At 39.9% G+C, this 25,493-nt stretch overlaps 1 protein-coding gene across 2 annotated transcripts in view; it reads right to left on the bottom strand.

The window, feature by feature from the left end:
- Positions 1–15,189: 15,189 nt before the first annotated feature.
- Veph1 (ventricular zone expressed PH domain containing 1) overlaps positions 15,190–25,493 on the bottom strand; it is a 210,018-nt gene continuing 199,714 nt past the window's right edge. For both annotated transcript variants that reach the window (XM_026392926.2, XM_026392927.2), the window contains 2 exons: positions 20,788–20,924; positions 15,190–15,426 (listed from right to left, as the gene is read on the bottom strand). In XM_026392926.2, the coding sequence (XP_026248711.2) occupies positions 15,190–15,426; positions 20,788–20,924 (374 nt within the window). The remainder of the gene's footprint in view (positions 15,427–20,787; positions 20,925–25,493) is intronic.

Below are 25,493 nucleotides of genomic sequence, written 5' to 3'. Positions count from 1 at the left end.
TGAGGAACCTCCATACTGATTTCTGTACTTGTATTAATTTACAATCTGACCAGCAGTATAAAAGTTTTCCTTTCTCTCCACATTCTCTCAAGCATTTATTTAAATTTTTTTTGTAGTTGTAGATGGACAGAATGCCTTTATTTTATTTGTTTATTTTTATGTGGTGCTGAGGATTGAACCTAGTGCCTCATGCATGCTAGACAAGCACTCTACCACTGAGCTACAGCACCAGCCCTTTTTAAAATTTTTTTAATATTTATTTTTTAGTTATAGATGGACACAATGTCTTTATTTTGCTTTATGTGGTGCTGAGGATGGAACCTGGTGCCTTGTATATGCCAGGCAAATGCTCTACCTTGACATTCTTCTGCCTTAGCTTCTCAGCCCTTGAGCATTTATTATTGTTTGTATTCTTGATGGCTGCCATTCTAACTCGAGTGAGATGAAATCTCAGGGTAGGTTTGATTTGCATTTCTCTAATTGCTAATGATGTTGAACATTTTTTCCCATATATTTTTGGCCATTTGCATTTGAGAAATGACTATTTAGTTTATTTGGCTATTAATTGAGTTATTTGTATTTTTGGTGTTGAGTTTTTTGAGTTCTTTGAATATTCTAGATATTAACCCTCTGTCAGAAAAGTAGCTATCAAAGACCTTATTCTATTCTGTGTGTTCTCTCTCCACATTCTTGTTTCCTCTGCAGTGCAGAAGCTTTTTAATTTGATGCCATCCCACTTCTTAACTCTTGGCATTATTTCCTGAGCTTTAGAAGTCCTGTTGAGAAAGTCACTGCCTTTGTCTGTATGTTGGAGTGTTGACCCATGTTTTCTCTAGGATGTGCCTAGTTTCTTAAGTCTTTGATCCATTTTGAGTTGACTTTTGTGCAGGGTGATAATTAGGGTCTAGACTCATTCTTTTACATGTGGATGACCACTTTTCCCAGCACCATTTGTTAAAAAGGCTGTCTTTTTTCCAGGGTGTGTGTTTGGAAACTTTATCAAGGATTAGTTGACTGCATCTGTGTGAGTTTGTCTCTGGCTGTTCCTTTGGTTTGTGCATCTGATTTTATGCCAGTACCATGCAGGTTTTGTTACTACAGCTCTGTAGTGTAATTTGAAGTCAGGTATTGATTGTGGTGCCTCCAGCATTGTTTCTTTTCTTTCTTTCTTTTTTTTGTTTAGAATTGCTTTGGCTATTCTAAGTCTTTTATCCTTTCAAATGAATTTTAGGACTGTTTTTTTCTAGTTCTGTGAAGATTATCATTGGTATTTTGTTTTGTTTGCTAATGTTTTGGTCCTGAGGATTGAACCCAGGGATGCTTTATCACTGAGGTACATCTCCAGTCCTTTTTATTTTTTGAGACTGAGTCTCACTAGATTTCCCAGGCTGGCCTCAAACTTGACATTCTTCTGCCTTAGCTTCTCAAGTTGCTGGGATTATAGGTGTGCACCACCATTCCCATATCCTTTCTAATACTGCTTTATTTGTTAAGCTTTGGGGTGGTTGTAAGGGATTCAGTGCATTCTTTTATACATTATAGCTTTTTCTGTCCTGAAGAATTTTATAGTAATAGCCTATCTTTTTTTTTTAAGAGAGAGAGAGAGAGAGAGAGAGAGAGAAAGAGAGAGAATTTTTTAATATTTATTTTTTAGTTTTTCGGTGGACACAACATCTCCATTTCACTTTTATGTGGTGCTGAGGGTCGACCCCAGCGCCCCGCACATGCCAGGAGAGTGCGCTACCGCTTGAGCCACATCCCCAGCCCATAATAGCCTATCTTAATCAGATTCTTTCAAATGTTTGTGAAATTAAGCACTCACACGGGCGATCTAGTAGTATTGAAACACTAATATGTCAGTAATAAGACAGGGACTAATTTCACAGTTACAGTGTGATTTTCCTTAGTAGCACCAAAAACATTCTACTATATGGCTCTCCTTGTTTGCCTTAGGTATAACGATGACCAAAATTCATTGTTCAGATGGTGTAAGATGACCTTCTAAATCATCCATTTTCAATTACAGGAAACATCTCAGATCTCCCTGTGTCCTTTCCCATTGGAGCTGTATGTCAGGCCAACTGTGAGGTTTCTCCATGTTTTTGGCATTCTCAGCCGACAGAACTCTGTGCGTATCTGCTATTTCAGTGCCATCTTTAGGGGCCGCCATGCCTTCTTGAACTTTGACACTGAAGTGTGTATATCCTTTGCTCTGCTTCTGTCACTATAACCTCTAGAACCTCTGAACTTCCACACATCCCTCCCAGGCCTGTTCTTTCTAGTGGTTTAAGATGTAAAACAGACTGGCTGGGCTTCAGCTTAGTTAGTGGTGGCAGTGCCTAAAACAAACATAATTTCCATAAGAATTTTGCCATTTTTTTGAGGGACAACTTTACATTTTTTTCAGGAAATTTTATTTACCAAACAGTACAAACATCTTTATGAAGCCTTGTTTTTCTTTTAGAAGCAGATATCCTAAATATGTAAATATTATGTAAATAAATAATGGAGAATTCTGGTTCGACTTGAATGAGCCTAGGGAAAGGATGTTTGAAATTTGAACAGTCTCTTCATCCCTCCAGTTTAAAATACATTCCTGACTTGGAACTTCCCAGATGCTGTCTGTCTGGGCCTCATAATTTTGAGTTGCTGCTCCAATTACTTTTATTTGTTCTACATACTAGTGTTATCCTGCTGGTTTTCATTGAGGAATGCTATTTTTTTAAAGGATAATAATTGCTGGGCATGATAGTACACACCTGTAATCCCAGTGACATGGAAAACTGAGTCAGGAGGATTACAAGTTCCAGGCCAGTCTCACCAACTTGGTTAGGTCCTTAACCACATAGTGAGATCCTACCTTAAATAAAAAGTTAAAAGCTGGGGATATAGCTCAGTGGCAAAGCACCCCTGAGTTCAATCTCTAGTGCAAAACAAGGAAACAAGACCCCAAAATATAAAAAAACAAAAAAGATCATTTATTAATCAATATGTTTTTTAAAATTTCTTATTATTCATTTTATCTGTTGGCGTACCTTTTCCACCTCTCCTTCTCTTCCTATCCCTTCATTCAAGCTAGGCAGGAGGAATATACTGCTTCAGAAATCGGATGTTGAAAGGAAATAGGAGGGAAGTAATTCTACATTGTAAGCATTTGAATTTCAGCAACATGCAGCAGAGATAATACTTGGAGAAAGTAGGGTTTTTAGAGGTTTAAAAACAAGTAGGATTTCGCCAACATCCTGCGCAGGTGATGGAGTTTGGGGTTCCTCTGCATGAAGCGGGCTGGCTGCGAAATAAAGCTAAGAAGGCAGAACGCCCCCCCCCAAAAAAAAACAAAAACAAAAACAAAACCCACACAACTTGGAAGTAATTTTGAAAAGCGGGACAGGGTGGCTCTACGACCTTAAGGGTCCAGCTTCCATGCTGGAAAGAGAGCGTTGGAGTCTGCATTTGCTTTATTTCTATGGGGGAACTTCAAAGGCTGTCTTCAGAATGTTCTTCACCAAATAAGGTAGGAGGTGGGCTGTCCAGTTCCCAGTGGGTCACGCCCAATTCCAGAGCTCTGAGAGCAGCTTTCCTAGTCCAGGGAACACTGAAGTCACATGCATTGCATAATCCATTGGCATGAGTGTGGTCAGGTGGCTCCTCAACTGAGACTATCACCTTGAAGGCAATGCCAGGTGGAGGCTGTCTCCGTCAGCACTCCAGGCAACTGGAGCACTGCATCCTCCATGGAAGAGGGTCTTGGTAATGCCTGCCTCAGTGCCCGCCACGTTTGAACAAATCTAGCATATATTTTTAAAAATAGTGATTAATTTTTGGAACAAGAGCATAAATTAAGTTCATAATTCAATGAGATGACCCTAGTTCTCATCTTTGCCCACTTCCATTATCTCATCTTTGATCCTGGTCTTTGCATATGTCATTTCTTTGATTAAGAGAGTATGAAAGGAGAGGTCTAAAATAGAAGAAAAATCCATCTCTTCTTCAAGACCCAGCCCATTATTGCCTTTTTCAGTGGAGCTTTGCTGACTTCTCTGTCTCTGTAGTGCCCACGCATCCCAGTGGTGATCGCTTTACATGTCTGCCTCCCTCACAGATGAGACTGCCTCTCACCGTGGTGGACTTTCTCAATATTCTTTGTCAGAAACGGTGCTGTCACTGATCCACTGACGCCAGAATTCTTGGGGTTGGTTCCAATCAGTCAGTGAGGCCCGTGATATTTGTTGCTAAAACATCTCTCTAACCCCCCTTTACCCCCATTTCCAGGGCTGCAACCTCCTTCACACTCTCATTATCTCTCTTGCCTGGAATAATGTAATAGCATTCTTCTGTCTTTCCTAGTTTTTATTCTTGCATTCCCAACAACTTATTCTCCAGGCTGCAGCAGCTAGAGTAATCTTATAAAAATGCAGATCTAATCTTTCCATCCCTGTTTTTAACCTGCTAACCCTCAGGGCCTGCATAACTTACATAGCTTGCCCACCTCTCAGCCTTCCCTCATCAGTCATTCTGGCTGTTTGAGTTCCTCTAATGTGCTCTGTGCCTTTTCTTCTCAGTGTCTTCACACATTCTCTTCTCTTTCTGCCTTCAGTAGTAATTCCTGTTCAAGTTTCAGTTCTCAGGCACTGCTTCTTCCTCCAGGAAGCTGACCCTGATTCCTCCTAACGAGGTCAGACATCTTGCTTCACAACCAGCTTCTTTGTAGAGTAGGTCCCAAGGCAATTCCATACTAAATTAAGACTTCAATGTCTTTTTCTACTATTAGAATATACATTTCATGGAGGATGATCACTTCAGCATTTCTAATACACAGCAGAAGTCCTTTATGTATTAATTTACTTACTAAATAAAATATACTATGGTTTCTGTTTGGGTTTCCACAACAAAATATCTTAGGCTTGTTAACATAAAACAGTCATATATTTCTCACTGGAGGTTGAAAACTCCAAGATCAAAGTGCCCGTATATCTTCCTCATAGATGGCCCCTTTCTGTTGTCTCACGAGGCAGAAGGGGCCAGCAAGCTCCTGGGTCTGTTTTTATAAAGGCATTCATCCCATCCATGAGGGTAAGCCCTCAGAACCTAATCACCCAAAGGCCCTGCCTCTTCATGCCTCCACATTAGGGTTTAGGTTTTAACATATTTTTTTTGGGGGGGGGATAGGGTATAGGGTGGGAGGACACAAACATTCAGACTGTAGCATTCATTTGCTAAGTTTCTTAATGGCATGAACAATTTATTAATCATTCTTGAGTTCCAGGGACTGGCATATGCTGAATGCTCAGCTTGTTAACTGAATGCCACGGTGAAGTGGAGCAGAAGCCTTGTGTGGCTACAGGACAGAGAAACAGGATTGAAGGGAGAAATTATGGAAAGGCAGAATTTTCTAGAAAGCACATATAAATGCTGAGTAACCCAATAAGAACCATATTTGAACTCTTCTGTTGAGTATTTCTGGGTTCTTGGATTGATTATGAGTAATTTCTACTATAAGTTAATAGTTTTTGTGTGTTTTCTGAATTTTCTATAATATTGTTTTTATAATCAAAAAACATTTTAAAAAGATGTGGACTGAGGATAAAATAATGGGCTCTCTGTCCCTAGAAGGATTTGAGTAGCTGGAAACAATACTTGCCATGAAGACAAGAGGGCGCCATCACAGGGAGAGGAGGCGGGACTCAGCAAGCTAGGATTCTTCCAACTCCAACAGCCTGGCCTGTGTTGAGTGAATGGTAAGTTTCTTAGAAGAGCGTGGTCTAGTTCGCTCCGCTGCCTTGCATTCTGCCAGTGACTTCTTGCACTGGAGCCTGACTGTGGCAGCATTGGCTGTGGCAGAATCTGATTTGTATCCATCTGAGGGTGATGCAATGGTAGGATCTCAGGAGGCAACAATATGTAGTGAGGCCCAAAACATGTATTGGTAGGGGAGGTGTTTATGTGGAAAATTGTAAAGGAACACCTGTGGAGGAATCCCTGTGAGGAGGTGCACACAGAATAGACACAGACACACAAAGTACAAGCTGACACACAGGAGGAGTAGAGAGGAGAGGAGTGAAATGGTGAAGAAGAAGTGCAGAAGTGAAGTGTCTGTTCCTCCTGCCTGGGTGTTCATTAACTCAAAGAATACACACCTCCCGTTACCTTGACTATATTCTGATTAGTATTTCTTTAACCCTGAGTGCTAGCTAACTGAGATAAGGTCCAGGTTAGAACAAACAGGGGCCCCCATTCTCCAGGGCATCACCATGGAGACCAGAGAGTGTCTGCAGAGTTGTCTTATTACCTGAGAGAGAGGAGCCAGGTCTGGGCAGCAGAGTAAGCTTGTGAAGGACAATGCTATGGCAGCCAGGGACCCTGTGCTTTTGCACAGGAGTTTCCCACTAGCTAGGTATCTCCTAGCAGCCAGACATTCTGTGTCTGCACAGAAGCTTCCTAGTCACCAAGCATGTCACAATCACAAAGTTTGAAGACCCCAATACCAAACACAGAATTCCCACAGAAAATCATGAGATATTCCTCTATGAACTATCTGATTGAGTCCTGGTTAAAATACTCTCAAATCAGCTCCCCCCCCCTCTCTCTATTTTAAATATACTTTTTAGTTGTAGGTGAACACAATATCTTTGTTTTAGTTGTTTTATTTTTATGTGGCACCAGGGATTGAACCCAGTACCTCACATGTACTAGGCAAGCGTTCTACCACTGAGCCACAACTCCAGCCCTCAAATCAGCTCTTAAGATGCACATACCCTCAGAATTATAATTTTCCAGGATAGAATTTTCTAAGCTGGTCTTTGCTAAATTAAAAAGATGGGACTCATTCTGATCTTTGGGTTTATGAGCTAGCTTGGCAAACAGAATCATTGTTTTTCTCTTGTGAGAGAAAAGACATTTAGATAATTTCCTCCATATTATAATAGCTCTGAATTAAGAGGGAATAGAATACTCCCAAAGGAAATCTGGTGTGTAGAAAGTGAATCTCTGCTAAGCACCGAGCAACACACATAGAGTTTCTTCTGATTACATGAAATTCCAGCCAAGAGGAAATAGAGAGATTAGAGACATAAATCTAATAGGAGATAATGAACAGTAAGATTGATGTCTACAAAATGCATGTGAAAACAATTATTGTATCATAATACCTGTGTCAAAGTGTATGCGTGTGATGTGTACTATGGATATTCTACTAACACGAGTGGACTGGTTAACAAGTAAAAAAAAAACAAGGTAACAAAGAATTCCAAAAGAATTAAATAAAAAAAAAGAAAAGAAAAATTAGAATTTATAGTTGCTAACCTCCTTTGCCCTTAGTTTCTAATGAGGTCTCCTGGAGCACTGTGATTCCTGTGAATGAATGAGTCTGCTATTTATTTGATTACTTCACAATTGTTACATTGTTTGAGTACTTTTATAACTCCTCCAGATTCTCTGTACTAAAGTGAATTCTAATTATTTTATTGATTGAAAGGCAGAGGAATCCGTTTTTTATTTGATGTAAGCTTTAAAAAGTTTTGTCTAGGTGGGCATAGTGGCCCATGACTGTAATCCCAACAGCTTGGGAGGCTGAGGCAGGAGGATCTTGAGTTCAAAGCCAGGCCCTAAGTAACTCAAACTCAGCCAAACCTGTCTCTTAAAAAAAAAAAAAAAAAAAAAAAAATATATATATATATATATATATATATATATATATATATATATATATATATATGGCTGGGGATGTAGCTCAGTGGTTAAGTGCTCAAGTGCTCTTGGTTCAATCCCTGGTACCAAAAAAAAAAAGTTTTATTCAAAAAGACATAAAGGAGCTATGTAAACACAATGTGTCTGTTTATTATTTTATAGATAATTGTGCAAGAAAGTCCCAGGATTTCTAGCTTTTCCTCCTCATACCCCCCCCCCCCAATTTCTTGGAAATAAACAAATTCAATATGTACTGGGGCTGGAGTGGGAATGAGAAAAATGCAATATGGAATGTGTGTGCCAAGGCTGGGTTCTCCTGGCAGTCTCTGGGAGTGAAGTCTTCCACCAGAGCCAGTTGCTATTGTGCCAAGTACATGGCTGAAGGGCCTTGCAAAACCTGGTAACAGAAGGATGTACCACCTCTGCCACCTTGGCCCATTCCCTATCCAGCTTTCCTAACAGGGAAGGGGGTTGGATGAAGAAAAGCCCAGGAAGGGGATATATAGGCACCAGAAGCATGGTTTGTGTGCTTATTCCTTTTGGAAGAGAAGGCAAGCAGCACAGGAATGGCTGACCTCATACTTTTGAAAATGATTGTATATAGATGGATTTTTAACCATTAACTCATTACCTTTTGAAGTCACTTCCATTAAGTTACGTGGATGGTTGACACTGTATGTGTTAATTGCTGTTTAGTAGATCTGGAAGTTTGCTGGGCCTCTTTGGCTGTGGCTCTCAACATCTCCCCCTCTCTGTTTAAACAACAAGCATGTGGCTTAGGGACCGTGCCTGCCTTAGGTTGTCCAATACTACATATGGTCCTTACCCGTCTTCGGATGAGCTGACCTCAGGGCGTCAGCCTCCTGTCTTAGGTTGGTACCATTGTAATTGGATCTTACCCGTCATTGATTACCAGTCCAGTATACAGCCACACCTGTGGAGAGGTACGGGGGTGGGGTGGGGGGGGTGGGGGGTGGGGTGGTGGGGGTGGGGTGGTGGTGGGGGGGTGAGGTTCTTTGCTGATGATTGGCTCACAGCGGCCCCAGCAACATCTAGCTGATTGGCTCCTCTGCGGTGATGTTCATTGGGCTGTTTCCCTGCCCTTCAGACTACGGAACTGCTCATTGGGGGACTTCTTTGGCTCCGCCCACGCGACCCAGCCAATCGGCCTCAAGAGCAGGAGGATTGTGGGAGGTGGTGAGGTTTGTGTGGGTGAGAGGCTTGTGGAAGCCGGTGGTGGCAGTTGGGCTCTGAGGGTTTCTTTTTCCTGAGGAGCTGTTTTGCTTGGCGTTTGTAGTTCTAAAAATAAAGTTAGTTTCTTTTGACAAGTGGCTCCTGAATTGTGCCCAGCCAGACTGCGGCACAGTATGATCAAAAGCTATTTGATTTTGAAACACAGAAGCGGAGATTGAATGTGATATTAGCAAGCTAATGAGCCACCATTGGAGGAGGGGCCAGAGTTCCAAATGGTTTTGCAAAGTAACAACCAAATGTTTTACCTAAGGAAGACACTCACTGGGAGATAAAGACATGTTTCATTTTCTTGCTGAAATTGACACAAAATAGTTACCTATCTCATATCAACCCATGTATCTAAAGTTGGGAGTAACTGCCAAATCCGCCCCCCCTCTCCATATATATATATGGAGCTGGGCATGGTGGTGCACACCTGTAATCCCAGCAATTTGGGAGGCTTTGGTAGGAGGATTACAAGTTTGAGGCTAGCCTCAGCAATTTAATGATACTCTACTAAAAAAAAAAAAAGTGGTGGTGGGGGGCGGCGCTGGGGATGTTGCTCAGTGGTTAAGCACCCCTGGGTTTAGTCCTGGGTACAAAAAAAAAAGTGGAGTGACTCTTTCAAGCACCCACTAAGTTAAAGATTCTCTGCTCTATGCTTTTACATGACATGTGTCTCTCACTGGTTCTGCTCTGCAGATACTGTTAAGCCCATTCTAGTGATGAAAGATGGATAACTTGCTCAGCTTAATGATCTAGTTTTAGAATCTCGTGTCCACACCCAAGCCCGTGCCAGTTTCCCGACTGCACTGCTTCAGAGCCATCTTCCTGGTGTTCCAACCCCTTTGTCGCTCTGGACGTGTTTGGGGAGAAGTGGTGCTAAGGGCTCCGCATACTAGCTTTGTTATGGAATAAGATATCTTAGGTTATTCTTGGTTTTCCACCTTAAAATTTAGGGGACTGGAGATCCTTTTCAGGGCATTTAGGCCATGGTGTTGACTTCTCTGTAATACACCTTGAATTCTTTCCTAAAGTGAGAAATGCCTCCTTACTTGTGTGATTTTTATTTATGCCTGAGAACAAGTCAGCACTGCAAATAGACCTGACTGTGCCTATTGGAAGGAGGTGAATTGAAGATGACCCAGTAAATGCTCCTCAGCTTTGACAACCAAGTATTTTCCAGAAATCTCAATATTAGAAAAGTATTGAGCATTTATTTTTCACTCAACTCTAAGTTCTCAAGAAATAACTGGATGAAATACTTAACAGGTTTACTAAGGCTATCTGGGAGAGGAAAAGAATCAAAATGAAATAAAAATGAAATCACTTGAACTTCCTTCCACAAATATCATTTTATTCATACCAACATTTTTTTGAGGTTTAAACATTTTTAGAAAAATGGTTTTGTTTAGATCAGGTCAGCTCTCTTGGGGAAGGCTGGTTTGTGATAAGCCTGTGGTCACTGAAGTGCCAGAAATATCCATGGGAAGATGATGGTTTTGAAAATCCTCGTTTGATTATGAGCCCAGGAGAATTTGCTTGCATTTGGAATGTCTGCATCATGAAGTGAAATTGTTATTTATACTTCACACATTTACTTCTTTTTAGATCTATTCGAGGGCACTGAGACTTGTGTTCTAAAGTAGAGCACTGTTAACTAAATCACCAGGACTTTGTGATAAGTAGTAGAAGTAATTCTTCCTCCCAATTAAATTGGCAGAATCACCTTCCTCTTTCTCAGACCATATATTCATTGAGGAAAGAGGCAGCACATGGCCACCGTTGACCACAACCCTCACCATGCAAGGTTTGAGCACGTTGTTGGTATCCAAATTGTTAATAACTAAGGCAGACCCATCCCACTTTGTGACTATTTGTCTGTAACTAGGTTTCATAATTTATTAGAATAGCTGGGGTTATTCACTAACTCTTCAGAGTGGTAGATTTAAAAGCAACATTTAGAGAACCATTTGCAACTACACCTGTTCTCAACCTTGTCTCTCCCAACTTCATGCAGGAGATGTCCCCCTAGTCCAAGGTGAGTCCCTTGTCTATACTCTGAATGTACACATCAAAACTAAATTTATGGGGAAAGGTTGACCAATGAGTATTAAGTTGCAGTTACCTAAAAGTAAGCAATTGCACAGTAAGGTGACTATAGATAATGATTTTTGCACTGCATATCTCAAAAAAAATCAACAAAAATAAACTAGAAGAAAGAGTTTTGAATGTTTTGCAATGAATTAGTGATAAATGTTTAAATTGATGGATACATTTAACCTGATTATTCAATTTATACATGGATCAAAACATCACAGGATGCCCCATGAATATGTATAGTATTTGTGTACCAGTTAAAACAAGTTTAATTTAATGAAAAACATCAGTCTCTTTTAGAAAGAAACATAAGAAAAGTTAAAAAAAGGAAGAAAAAATTAAATCTACCATCTGCTTTATGTCTCCAACTGTTGCTTCTGAATTTTCTATGAGTGAGTGCCACCACCAACCACTCAGCTTCCCAAGCAAGCTCTCAGGACTTCTTCTTCTCAGGAAAGACTTCTTTCCATTCCTATGACTACAGCTCCATCCCATCACCTGTTCCGTCCATTTTTACCAATTCAATTTCCCTGACTCTTCATTTGTATGAGTCCCTTGTCCTTTACTATAATGAAATATCTGAGGCTGGGAACTTTGTAAAGAAAAGAGATTTATTTAGTGCATAGTTTAGGAGGTTCAAGGGCATGGGGCACTGGCCTTGGCTTGACTTTAATCAGGACCTTTGGCAGATGTCATCTCAGTGGTAAGAGGAACTAATCACATAGCAAGACAGGAAGCCAGATGGGCTGGACAAGTGTCAGGCTTGTTTTTTTTATAACAGCCCTTTCTGCAGAACTAACTAGGGTCTCCAGAGAACTACATCATCTTTTTCCAAGGCACCGCCCTCCATGATCTAATTACTTCCCACTAGGCCGGATTTCTTGGAGGCTCCATACCACCTCCCAACATTGCCCACGGAGGACCAAGATCCAACTATGAGCCCTTGAGGGACACACTCAAACCACATCCAAACTACAGCACCATTTCTACCTCCTCTGCTGTGACACTGCTCCCGAGCCTCTACCTCAAAGCTTCCACGTTCATTGAAAAAAGTGGTCTCCCTGATACAAATTTTAATAGCCAAACAATCCATTTTCATACAACTGTCAGAGTTATCTTTTTCTTTTTCTTCCAGTTTTTTTTTGTGTGGTGCTGGGGATTGAACACAGGGCCATGTGCATGCAAGGCAAGCACTCTACACTCTACACTCCCAACTGAGCTATATCCCCAGCCCAGGGACATATTTTTAAATGCAAACCTGCTTAAAATCTTTGAATGGTCCTTTATCATCTTAAGAATTGGCCACTTTGCAAATGGAGCATGTTTTTCTCTCTCTGATACCTTCATAGAATTGTTCCCTCTACTGATCCTTTGCTCCTTGCTTGCCCAAAAGGTTCCTAACAGTTCTTTTGGTCTAGCTCATCCCCTACCACCACTGGGAAACAGTGAGGGAGGCATTCTGGGGTTCAAGTCAAACACAACAGCACTTTCTGTGTTTCCCTAGTATCTTAGTATCTTAGACCACTGTTTTGAAAGATTAGTTCAATTGTAACTTTAAATTCCTGACTCCCAGCAATTCTTCAGTTCACTCTAGGGACACTGTTCTTTTTTTGGTGGGGTGGGTATCAGGGATTGAACTCAGGGACACTTAGCCACTAACCACATCCCCAGCCTTACTGTATGTTTTATTTAGAGACTGGGTCTAAATAAAACTGAGTTGCTTAGCGCCTCACTGTTGCTGAGGCTGGCTTTGAACTCGTGATCCTCCTGCCTCAGCCTCCCAAGCTGCTGGGATTACAGGTGTTTGCCACCACACCCAATGGTGACATTATTTTTCCCAATGATATCAATTGCTTCCTAAGAAAGTCTAGTTTTATCTTGAATGACTATTCTTCAGCATTTCATATTGTTGGTCCCTCCCTTCTTCTGGAAATCATTAATTGGGCTTCTGTGGCTCTCTGTGCCCTGGCCTATATCATCTCTGAATGCTAGCCAGTGAATCCAGCCTGCCTTTGCTTAAATGCCGGTGTCCCAAAGGGTCCTTATTAATTATTATTTCTTTTTTATTCTCCTTGCATAATTTGATTTAGTTCTACATCTTTAGCAACTACCTGTATACTCAGTAAAGCCAGAATTTGACCTCTAGAACTCTATTTCCAATGCATAATAACTTCTGTATCTTACAATATATTCAAACTTTACAAGTTAAAATTAAGTTTCTTTCCTCAAACATGATTACTTTAAATTTTTTTTAGTTGTAGATGGGCACAATACCTTTATTTTATTTGTTTTTTTTTGTTTGTTTTAATTTTATATGGTGCAGGGGATCGATCCCAGTGTCTCACGCATGCTAGGCAAGCGCTCTACCCCTGAGCCACAACCTCAGCCCCAAACATGATTACTTTTGTGTTTCCCATTCTGGTGAATTAGCAGTAGAGTCAGGGTACTGACTATAATCTTTCTCCAGGCTTCTAGATTACATAATAAATAAATTTCAAATAAAGAGTTATCCTCTGTATATTCCAAATGAGCTTCTAGAAGTATTAATTATCATTGCATAACAAATCACCAAAGATTAGCTGTTTAAAGCAGCATACATTTGTCATCTTAAAGTTGCTGTGGGCCAGGAGTCCAAGCATGGCTTAGTCCTCTGCTGAGTGTCCCATGAAGCTGCAATCGAGGTAGTGACCTGGTGCTAGGCTCTCTTCTCAGGCTAAGAATCTTCTTCAAAGATCAAGTGGTTGATGGTAAACTTTATTTCCTTGCGGCAGTTGGACTCACGGCAGCATGCTTATTCAAGGCCAGGAGGAAGGCTGTGGACGGGCTCACTCTGTCTTAAGGAATTTAACCTGACTCAGTCAAGCCTGCCCAGGAAAATAACCTGTTTGATTCACTCAAAACCAGCTTATTAAGGACCTTGATTACGTCTGCAAAACTCTCTTCACTTTTGCCATAATATGACATTATCTTGGGAGAGAATATTCCATTGCTTTTTTTTTTTTTTTTTTAGAGAGAGAGAGAGAGAGAGAGAGAGAGAGAGAGAGAGAGAGAGAATTTTCAACACTTATTTTTTAGTTTTCGGCGGACACAACATCTTTGTTTGTTATGTGGTGCTGAGGATCGAACCCGGGCCGCACGCATGTCAGGCGAGCGCACTACCGCTTGAGCCACATCCCCAGCCCCAATATTCCATTGCTTTTATCATTTTTTTTTTATTAGAAACCAGTTTCAGGTCCCACCCACGCTCAAGTGGTGGAGTGTTATACCAGGGCATGGGGCACTGGAAGTCATCCTAGAATTCTGCCTTTCACCGCTTAATTAAAAAGAAAAAAAGCATATATGTGAAAACCAATAAATGTTTGTCATTTGGAGATGCTGCCAGGCTGAATACAACAAAGAAAAGTACAGAACTTTAATTTAACATCTTTGAGTTCACTGGAGATGGCACATAGTTGAAAGATGGAGAAAATAGTTTTCTATGTTTTCTTCATCTTCTCCGACTGCCTTGGGCAGGAGATGGGCCCAAGTCTCTAAACTTTAGATTATAAGAACCAAGGGATAATTAAATAAGTAGTTCTGAAAGACAGACATTTACTTTCATAAGTGGCTTACTTTGAGAACCGTTTTTACCATGTTTAACCTCTTTCATACAGAGAGGATAAATGTGGTTAGGTGTCTGTAGTAAGTTGAATGATTTTCTTCAGTGTACATTACTTCCACTTTTCCTAATTAAAAAAGCTATTTTTATTATCTTAATAATAATTTTTTATCATTTTTTCGAATAGCTTTTTTTTCTCTCAATACCTTTGGCAGACTGGTTTTCACTGGAAGCACCAATCTTCCTCAGGTAGTTCAGCCTCACTGGAAGTTGTTTTCATAGTTTCAAAGGCATTTCTATAGGAGTTCCTGCACTGGGGACTCTGCCTTCCTAGGCCACAGCCCTGAGGGGGTGCTCTGTGGCTCCTGCTGCTCCTGGCTTCAGACAGAAGTCCTGACAGCAGGCTTAGGGTGTGATGCCTACTCAGAACTCTGCCCCTGCCAGTGCTTCTTCTTAGGGACGACTACCCCACGGCATACAGCAGGACACAGCCTGACCTGGTGCATTTCTCTCCTTTCCTTGCCCCAGCAAGGCCCACTGGGCATGCTCCTGGGAGGCTGGAGTGGAAGTCCCTACAGATACGTGGTCACTTCTCTGTTTTCCCTCTCTTTGGCTTGGGCAACTGCCACACTGAGGCACTGCAGCCACTCTTCTGCATTCTTCTCATCCTTGGCCTTGAAAACGTAGGTTTTATTGTCTGTGAAGATTTCAAAAGCCCGAGGGAGAGAGCGGTCCCTGCGTTTCTTGGCCACGGCTTTCACACTCTGTACCTTGCTGAGCTCTAATGGGGCATCTTCGGGATCATCTTTCTGAAATGCATGGGGAGGAGAGAAGATGAGCTGGCTGCTGCTGTAGGCTAAGCCTCTAGCTTACAAGGGGGTTTATTTTATTTATTTTTTGGTACCAGGAGTTGAATCCAGGGGTGCTTTACCACTGAGCCACATCCCCAGCTTTTTAAAATATTTTATTTAAAGACAGGGTTTCCCTGAGTTGCTTAGTGCCTCGATACATTGCTGAGGCTGGCTTTGAACTCACGATCCTCCTGCCTCAGGCTCCTGAGCTGCTGGGATTGTAGGTGTGCATCTCAGTGCCTGGCTGCCAGGGGATTTTTAAAGGAGGGCTGACCCTTTCACTTCCTGTGACACAAGACCTTTGCTATTCGGGATATGAAAGCATCGAGGAGCCAGTAGAAAACCAAGGAAGTAGGAAATTGGGACTTTGTTGTAGTATCATAAGTTGGCACAAGATAGCAATCTATAGAATGTCATTATCATGTGGGAGGGGGGAGAGTGCTTTGATTTTCTGTCATTTTCTATTGAACACAGCAGTACAATTTGGAGTTCTACTAACTCTGAATTTCAGAGAGTTTAGGAGGCACAACATTGAAATTTCCTTTGTGCTACCTCTGAGGAAGGGCTGGATGAGACTGTAATGGAATAAACAAACAGGGGTCCAATGTTTGAGTAGATCAAACTTTTCCAAACCTCCTCCAAACTTTTGGAAACATGTATTGCCTATATACACTAGATGAAAGAATATTGAATGAAGCAGCATTTGTCTTTAATGAAAACAGAGGCTTAAGGTTCTCTGCAACTCCAGGATCCTCACACTGGGCTAGCACAATTGTCTGAAGGCAATTAAATATTTCTGGAAAGCAATTTCAGGTCTTCAAGCTTCCTGAATACATTTTGTCTACTGGTGAGTTATCAGTGATTGAGAATCTTGTCCATTCTCCATACCCCTTTTCCAAGTACCCTTCTTTCACTTTGCCATGAAAAGGCACCCATCCCAGCCCTCACAGCCTCCTCATGGTGTGTTGTTCCACTTGGACAAATCTCAGGCACGCCACACAAAAAATCAATTTAACATACTAGTGGCCAGGAAATAGCTGTCAACCAAGCAGCCACTCTCCACCCACTTCATCAAGACATAACATTTTCCTTTCTAATGTCTAATAATTGCTTATTAAATTTGGTTTTAGACTTATGAATTTTCATAACTGATGTAAATTCTAAGAAAAATAACTTAATCAGAATATATTAATATCTAGAGACTGATGATCGCAAGGAGTTAAAACAATTAAATTTCAATTTATATATAGTTTCATTATAGTGAAAATTATAGGGCAATTGGGGTAAATTCTGTGGGGAAATACAACAGAAATATTATTTCAAGGAAAAAAAGAAGCAATGTAAACATCTCTATGAAAATATTAATTTATATTATTTTTAAAAATTAATGGATGATGTCAGATACCAAAGTGTTGTGGTATTTTATGCTAATAAGTATATTTAAAGGAGAGAGAGGAATTTAAAAATTTTTTTTTTTATTTTCAAGGACTGGGGATTGAACTCAGGGGCCCTCAACCATTGAACCTCATCCCCAGCCCTATTTTGTATTTTATTTAGGGACAGGGCTCACCAAGTTGCGTAGTGCCTCGCTATTGCTGAGGCTGGCTTTGAACTCTCCATCCTCCTGCCTTAGCCTCTCAAGCTGCTAGGATTTCACACCCTGTAGGGTCATTTTATTTTTAAGTGTCGATATTTATAATACAATGGAAATTACAGTCTGCAACTCTTAAAACTTATGACGAAGGTGTTGATGCAATTGAAAATGCTGTAAGGTATTACACACATTTTTCAAAATCACTTTAGGGTATGTGCAGGAGAAAGTCTGAAGGTGCATACACTAGACAATGCTTTGTTAGTTGAATTTGGTTTAAATTAAAGTAATAAAATTATATTTCTTCCAATTAGTCCAAGGTAGAGAAATTGATACATGGGGGAACTGATGAGGAAATTTAAAAATTACCATAGTGACCTGAGGAGGAACAGTGAATCAATTAAAATAGGAATAAACAGAAAGTAAAGGACACTGTAGCTGAGCTGGTTGGTGGAAATCAAGACCCTAAGGATGCAAAAGTAAACAAAAATTGCACTATGGTCTTTCAGCCTCAGTTTTAATTAAAAAACGCACATTTCCCTCATAAAAGAATGACTTTTTTAATGATGTGGCTGCAGTTTCAGCTGATGACCACTGGCAGGTTGTATCCCTGGAGATTAGAGGTATTTTGCTGTGGTCTTGATGCTGTATCACATTATTTCCTACAATTTGAGCCACATGTTCTGTCAGATTTTTGGAATACCAAACCATTATCCCCTGACAAGACATCAAACAAGTTACTGATTGTAAAATAGCTTATTCTTTTCTTCTTCTTCTTTTTTAGTTTAACATAAGATCTACAAATTTACTACCTGGGCTAAACAAAACAAAACAAAACAAAACAAAACAAAATAATACAATAATCCCAGATCAAACCAATCCCAAAACCTTAAATAAAAATACCTTATTCTTTAAACATTGCTTAAAAGTCTGAGTTAAGCCAGGCACTGTGTGCATACCTGTTATTCCAGTGGCTTGGGAGGCGAGGTAGGAGGATTGCAAGTTCAAATCCCGCCTCAGCAATTTAGCGAGGCCCTAAGCAACTTCGTGAGACTTGTGGAGGGGGGGGGGGGAGAAGCAGGATGCAGCTAAGTGCTCAGTGGTTAAGTTCCCTCAGATTCAATCCCTGCTTAAAAACCAAACCAAACCAAACCAAAACAAAAAACTCCCCAAAACAGAGTCCTGAGTTTAAAAGTATATGTCATTATTTGTGTTCTAGAAAAATATCCTTATAGACTAACTTTGATTTCTCTTAAGGAGAAATCATTACATCTCCACTTCTATTCCTGATTTCTTGAACAAATGTAGGAAATTCATATGATCATTTTAAGTACTTTAAAAATGCTTCAATGTGAACCTAGCTAAAAAGGATTTTTCTTCAAACCTCCAAAATTTGTTTAAGTTGAAGTTGCCATTATACTTTAATTTTAAAAAGATCTTTAGTCACAGAAAAACTCACCTTTGTATGTTACAATACAGATTAAGGAAGTAATGTGAGTTAAAAGTGTTGCAAAAATATTTTAAAGATCTATCAAAAAGTCTTATTAATTAAATGAACATAGATCGAAATTTGTGATGCACCATATTTAATTTCTATTGGGTAAAATTTTCAAATAAAGTTGTAATGAGAACTATAAATATATGATGCATATACCCAGAGTTAATTGTGATTTTTAACTAATTTAACATCTTTCATTAATTAATTAGGCATCTTTTGGTTTCTGTGGTGGTTAAGTGTATGTGTCCACTTGACTGGGCTAGTGGATACCCAGCTAGTTGTTGAAATATGATTTCTGAGTGTGTCTGTGGGGGTGTTTCCGGAAGAGGTTTGAATGAGTAAAGGAGACTTACCCTCACCAATATGGGTGGGCATTATCTAATCCAATCCAAAAAGACAAAAGAAGTGAGGGCGGGCTAGTTTGCTCCCTCTTCTTGAGCTGAGACATCCATCTCCTGAACCCAGGATAGCAGAATTCCTGTTCTTGGACCTTTTTGGACACTGGTACTTAAGTTGTCCCTCTCTTGCTTTCACCCCCAGTTCTAGGCCCCTGGCCTCAGTCTGGGATTACACCATTTCTCCCTTGCTTCCCAGGCCTTAGGTCTTGGGCTCAGTTATACTGTCAGTTTTCTGGTGCTCTAACATGCAGATACATCTTGTGGAACGTCTCAGTCTGCATAATTCTGTGAGCCGATTTCTACAGTAAATCCCCTCTGAGTGTCTCTCGATGCCATTGTTCCGTGTCTTTAGAGGCTGCTGACTAATAATACATCCCTGACTGCATGTTTTAAGTGTGCATGGGAAGCAGTGTGAACCCTCCTTTAAGAACATTCCCTGGTGCCACAGCCTGAGCTGGACTCCAGTGTCACCCTCCCTCACTCTCTCAGTGCTGCCCTTGGGCAAGCCAGCCCCTTGGAGCCTCACAGTCCTCACTGGCAATGTGACTGTAATAGTAGTGCTGGCCTTGGAGCATTGTTCTGAGGCTGTGTGAGGCTGTACAGTGGGGCACATGGCAGACACTGAATAGTTGCTATTATGATTAGGTTTCAAAACAGCCAAGAAGTAGTTCAAGATTCCATGCTCCAATCCTGAATAAGTAGAGTTTAATAATTAATGAAACTGTCATAAAAAGAAAGAAAGAGGATACCTGTACCTCTTGACTGAGATAGGATACTATTTCAGAGGACTTTCACTGAAAGTATAGAATCCAGGTTATTTACTGAGCATCCTGTCTCAGATTTTAAATTACATTAATATTTTTATTAATTCTGTTAGAATTCGATTCTATTCATAAACTGAATGTCAAGTGAAGGAAAGATAGTAATCTTTTTCCTAATCAGAATTGAACTTAGTTAGCTGGGCATGGTGGTGCAGGCCTGTAATCCTGGTTGACTCAAGAGGCTGATGTAAGAGCATCACAAGTTCAAAGCCAGCCTCAGTAACTTAGCAAGACTCTCTCAAATTAAAAAATAAAAAGGAATGAAGATGGACTGGGGATATAGTTCAGTTGGTAGAGTGCTTGCCTCAGATGCACAAGGCCCTGGGAGCACTACTAAAAAAAAAGGGGGGGGGAGGCAGGGGCTGGGGATAAGTGCCTCTGGGTTCAATCTCCAGTACCAAAAATAAATAAATAAGTAAATAAATAAATAACATAAAAATTAAACTCTGTTAATATAAAAGATACTTAAATCAACTTTTATTTCTTCCTTCTTGCCTACCATTCCCCTTCCTTGGCCCTCCACATATAACCTATAGCTATTTTAAAAACCAGAGTCAATATCATAAGCCATAAATTTCTGTAGGTGGTACATAAGAAAATTTACAGCACCATGTTTGAGTCAATTGCTCTTTAGTTCAATTTCTAAAGCTTAAGTCAACTAAAAAAAAAAAAAAAAAAGCTTCCCTAGTAAACTGAAGGGGGACTGTGAGCCAACTAATATAGGGATTGGAGTAGAAAAGGGACATCTGGGAGCTGGGGTTGTGGCTCAGTGGTAGAATGCTTGCCTAGCACACTTGAGGCACCAGGTTCAAACCTCAGCAGCACATAAAAATGAAATAAAGATATTGTATCCACCTACAACTAAAAAATAAATATTAAAAAAAGAAAAAAGGACATCTGCAACAAAATAATACTGTATGTAGGATTATAAATTATCGAAAGTTTAACTAAGCAGCAGGTGGAGGTCAAGACTTTAAAAATACAAGCATGAAAGTTGATGGAAGAACTTACTGACTTTCCTTTTTGAAACAGAAGTTGATTTCCAGCCAGTGTAAAGTAACGAGTTTTCCACCTTTTGATGAACTTCCATCTGACTTGCTTCTCCTTCAGTTTCCCTTCGATGAGAGGCTGCCCATCTTGGTTTATAACTGTTAAGGTAACAGAGCGATCAAGCCATTCATTTTCCATTATTGATTTGGCAAGTGATCAAGAGTCAGAACTATATAATGAACCAGAACTCAGTAAGCATACCTGAAAAGTGGGCTAATAAATTGTGAATTTGGTTAACGTTTCCTCCTTTGCCCCTAAAAGGATGCACATTTCAGACTGAAGGATGAAAATTGTACTGAGATCTTCAAAAGAAATGAGCTCTGCCAAAAAACCAAAGGCCAAATGTTTTCTCTGATAAGTGGATGCTAATCAATAATGAGGGGATGCATGGGATGAGTAGAGGAACTTCGGATGGACCAAAGGGGAGGGAGGAGAGGGAAGGGGGATGGGGGATGGGAAAGACAGTGGAACGAGATAGATACCATTACCCTAGGTGCTTTTACGATTGCTCAAACGGTGTGACCCTACTTTGTGTACAATCAGAGAAGTGAAAAATTGTGCTCCATTTGTGTACAATGAATCAAAGAGCATTCTGCTGTCATGTATAACTGATTAGAACAAATAAAAAAATAATTTGAAAAATAAGATGTGGAATGATTCAAGGAGGGCAAGATCATGTATCTAAAACAATCTTGTTTACAATGTAACCCATACAGGATATTCATGCCCTTTCTCACTTTCTAGTTAATGCATCGTTTCATTCAAAACGCCTCACCTCCAGAAAAAAAAGTGAATTAGCTCACAAAGGAGCCTCTGGCCCAGGGGATCTGGGTTCATCAGACACACAACTCCCTGCACTTCTTGGCCTCTTTGTTTCATGTCATTCTGTTCTTTAGGTCATTTGGTTATATACTAAATCAGTATATAACAAGTGTGAAATGTTGGCCCAAAATAGTTAAGATGCCATAAGCTCGTTTCCTACTATTGATTTTTCCAATAACTAGATAATAAAATGAAAGTTTCCATGCTTTATGACACATGAACTGCTCAGAAATATAGCTTAATAAATAATCATAAACCAAGTATATTTAAATATTTGGCAGCAAAAGTCAATGCAGTACTCCAAAAGACAATTTTTTTTAAAGCCGTTACACTAAGCTGTAAGGCAAACATTCCCAAATCTCTTGTCCATATTTCCAGTCTCTGAAACACTTAAACATTCTCCTCTCCGAACTTCCATTTTCCCTTAGTCAACAACTGACCGCTTCTCTCTGTTTGAAATGCTTCCTTCAAGACACCTTTTCCACACCTAGGCTGGAGCAGCTTCTGGTATACACGCTCTCATAGTACATTTCTTCTTATCAATTGTCTGCATTTGTGATGGCCACTGTCGTTTGTCTGACTAATGGCTTTATGCCCCATTCAGCTGAAGCTCCACAGGTGCAGGGGCTTGCTCAGTTACCAGGTGTCTAACTCAGCACCTGGCCCAGTGAGGGAGTCTGTTCCTTGAATGCATCTAACATTGACGCAGAATGTGATTACGCACAATCACCGAACCCAGAAGATCCATTACAGTGTCAGAAGCTGAGATACCAAAGGACTTAATTCCTTTGACCAATGACATAAGATTAACTCATTAAATTTATGTGAAAGCCCGTGGTTTCAGTGGGGACAGACAGTGAAAGCTGCATCCAGAGCAGGGAGACATTTACTTATACACACGAATGCTTAGTTTTCATAGCACTTTGAAAGTAATGAAATTTGTTTCACTGCTTTGGAAAAACTCTGGATGGTGCCTTTTTGACCACATGAGAACAACTTTGTCTTTTACACTATCATATATATTTTTCCTAATGTAGGCCAAATAACTACCTCAGGTGGATTGGCTATCCCGACAGAACATTTTTGGGATAACAATAATGAAAAGTTCAGTTTTCATCAGCAAAGTTCTATTAGGTATAGTTTGACTTTTTCTCCTTGTCTCATGACTATTCAATTGGCTGTTCTCTTGTCAACTTCAAATTAAGGGTAACAATGGGAAATATGTATCAAGTATATTAATAGGTAGTGATAAGGGCTATGATCAAGGTAGACCAGGGAGGGTGGTATGCATATCTTTAGGAGTCAGGAAACAGCAGGAGCAGCCTGGGGGTCTATCTAGACTGGAGGTTCAGTAGGTGTTTATTCACACCATACCATAGAGTCCCAGTGTGAGCTGCTGGAGGAAGAAAGTTTCAAGATTCAAGAGGAAAACAACAACAAAAATTAAAATTAAAAAAAAAAAGTGAAAACCATCACTACCAAAAAATCCCATGGCAAGAATAAGGTTAAAAATTAAAACAAACAAACAAACATTTTTTTTTAAAACACCATGAAAACATTTGCCATGTTTTCAAATTAGAAAAAAAAATAGTCTAATTGTAATGTTCAAGGATTTGGAATATGAACTCCGAAGGTTTAGACTTGAAATAACAGCAGCCCCCCCTCTGCTCAAAGGGAAGCTTAGAGGTCAAAAACCAAAGTAAAGAGGTGTGTATGAGGACTTGGGGTCAATGGCAAAGCAGGTAGCCCACTCCCCTCCCCCATTTCAGTAAAGGTTTTATTCCAGCCTTTAATCACACTGCTCTCTTGCCACAGTTTTAATGGTAAGGCAATTTAATGTAACATCATTTGATAAGGGTACATTTCTTGTTTCTCAGTGTGTCCTATTTACCCATGGAAATATTTGAAATGGTTAAGACACCTAAGATGATTTGGAGTCGTGACTGACTTTGGTAATATCTGAGCACACGGGCCCCTCTGGGTCTGGTGCAGGGGATTCACTTCTGTTTCTCCTCAAGGTAGATCCAGATGCTTCACTTGCACTCTGTACGTGACATAGGTTTATAAGAAGCACTTGGCCAGATTGTTGAAGGATCCTTAGAGGCGTGGGGTGAGCTGGGTGTCATGCCCACCTGTGATAGAGACTCAAGACGGAATAGGACGCTTGCCAGGGACTGAGGGGCAAAGGACTTCAGAATGTGCTGCTGCATTCACTGCTCTAAGTGAAAAAGTCCAGGGAGGGGTCTTAGGAAGGACGTGTCAGCTGACCCTTGAAGTAGATGAATGTCAGGACCCAAATTTAGGTATCGGTCAGCTTCAGAAGATTCAATAAAAGCCAGGCTGTTTGTAGCTGTAAGATTAATTTTTTGTTGTTGTTGATATTTTTATATTTAGATTTATCACTTTTTTTTTGCAACAAAAGTCACAGACAATTTACCATATGTATTAAAATGTATATATCATCAGTTTTAGGATTATACAGTAAGTTAATCAGTTCTCCATTGAAATTTTGTTCATTACTTATTCATTTCACTGTGATATAGAATGCTGCAGTAAACACCCTTATGTTATATATTCTGTTCAATTTCTCTACAGAACAAATTTTTAGAATTTCTAAGTATTTTATAACCAACTTATTTTTAATAAATAGAAGGTATATACTATAAAGAAATGATAAAAATAATATTATGTACTATGCATAATTGCATATGCTACACTTTTATATGGCTGGCAGTGCAATAGGTTAGTGGACAGCAGCATCTCCACAAATGTATGACTACTATGTTAGGCTATGACATTACAGCAACTATAATGTTACTAGACAATAAGGATTTTTCAGGTGTATTATAATCTTATGGGACCACCATCATAGATTATAAAGGAAAGTTAGAATTCAAGTTCATAACACCAATAAGATTAATTTTAAAATAGTTTCAAAAGGTGTGTGTGTGTGTGTGTGTGCGTGAGAGAGAGAGAGAGAGAGAGAGAGAGAGAGAGAGAGAGACTTAAAAATTTTCCTAATTGTTCTCCTATACCTGTATTTTTTTTCGATTATGTCCAGCATATGCATGACTGGGTAGTGTTATTTTAAAGAGTTTATCGCCTATAGCATGTCCTTGTAAGCAATAATTCTCATAAGATACCACAATCTCTGCACAGCTAAAGTAAAAAAAGAAAATTATTTTTTTTCCTAAGGATTATCATATTCCACTTGAAAAATAAGATGTGGAATGATTCAAGGAGGGAATATCATGTATCTATAACAATCTTGTTTACAATGTAACACATACTGGATATTCAAGCCCTCTCTCACTTTCTAGTTAATACATCGTTTCATTCCAAACACCTCACCTCCAGAAAAAAATTTTCTCCAGCTGGGGTCTGTTCCTTTCTTTAATTATCAACTGGCTGAGAAAGACATGAGATAGTGAACTGAATTTTTTAGTGCAGTTGGAACTTTGTTACCACATTTGTCCACTTAAATGTTTTTCAGAATGCTAATTCAAATATTTATACATCAATTGTAACCCTTTTGTGCATGAAGAGTTGATAATATTTATTGACAAAAAATGAATTTTGAAGGTGCTTCTCAAGGTGAAGTTGATGAGTAAAAGTGAGATAATAATAGACTCCTTAAAGCTGAGCACCCCACTGTAGGAGGAATGACAAATACTCATCTGTCAGTCCCTCAGCCATCCCTCACCCACACTTCTGAGCACAGAAAAGCCAAAAGACATGGTGGTCAGATCTGAGGGGTTACAATACCTGGCTCTCGGGGAGCTTAATTTAATAATCTGGTGGGCAGGTAGAGCATTTTACCAACTGGACAGCTCAGTGTCCAGCTT

Source organism: Urocitellus parryii, chromosome 2 (assembly GCF_045843805.1).
Source record: "Urocitellus parryii isolate mUroPar1 chromosome 2, mUroPar1.hap1, whole genome shotgun sequence".
NCBI lineage: Eukaryota > Metazoa > Chordata > Mammalia > Rodentia > Sciuridae > Urocitellus > Urocitellus parryii.
Note: the sequence above shows the minus strand (reverse complement) of the source record. Positions and strands in the feature narration are given on the sequence as shown.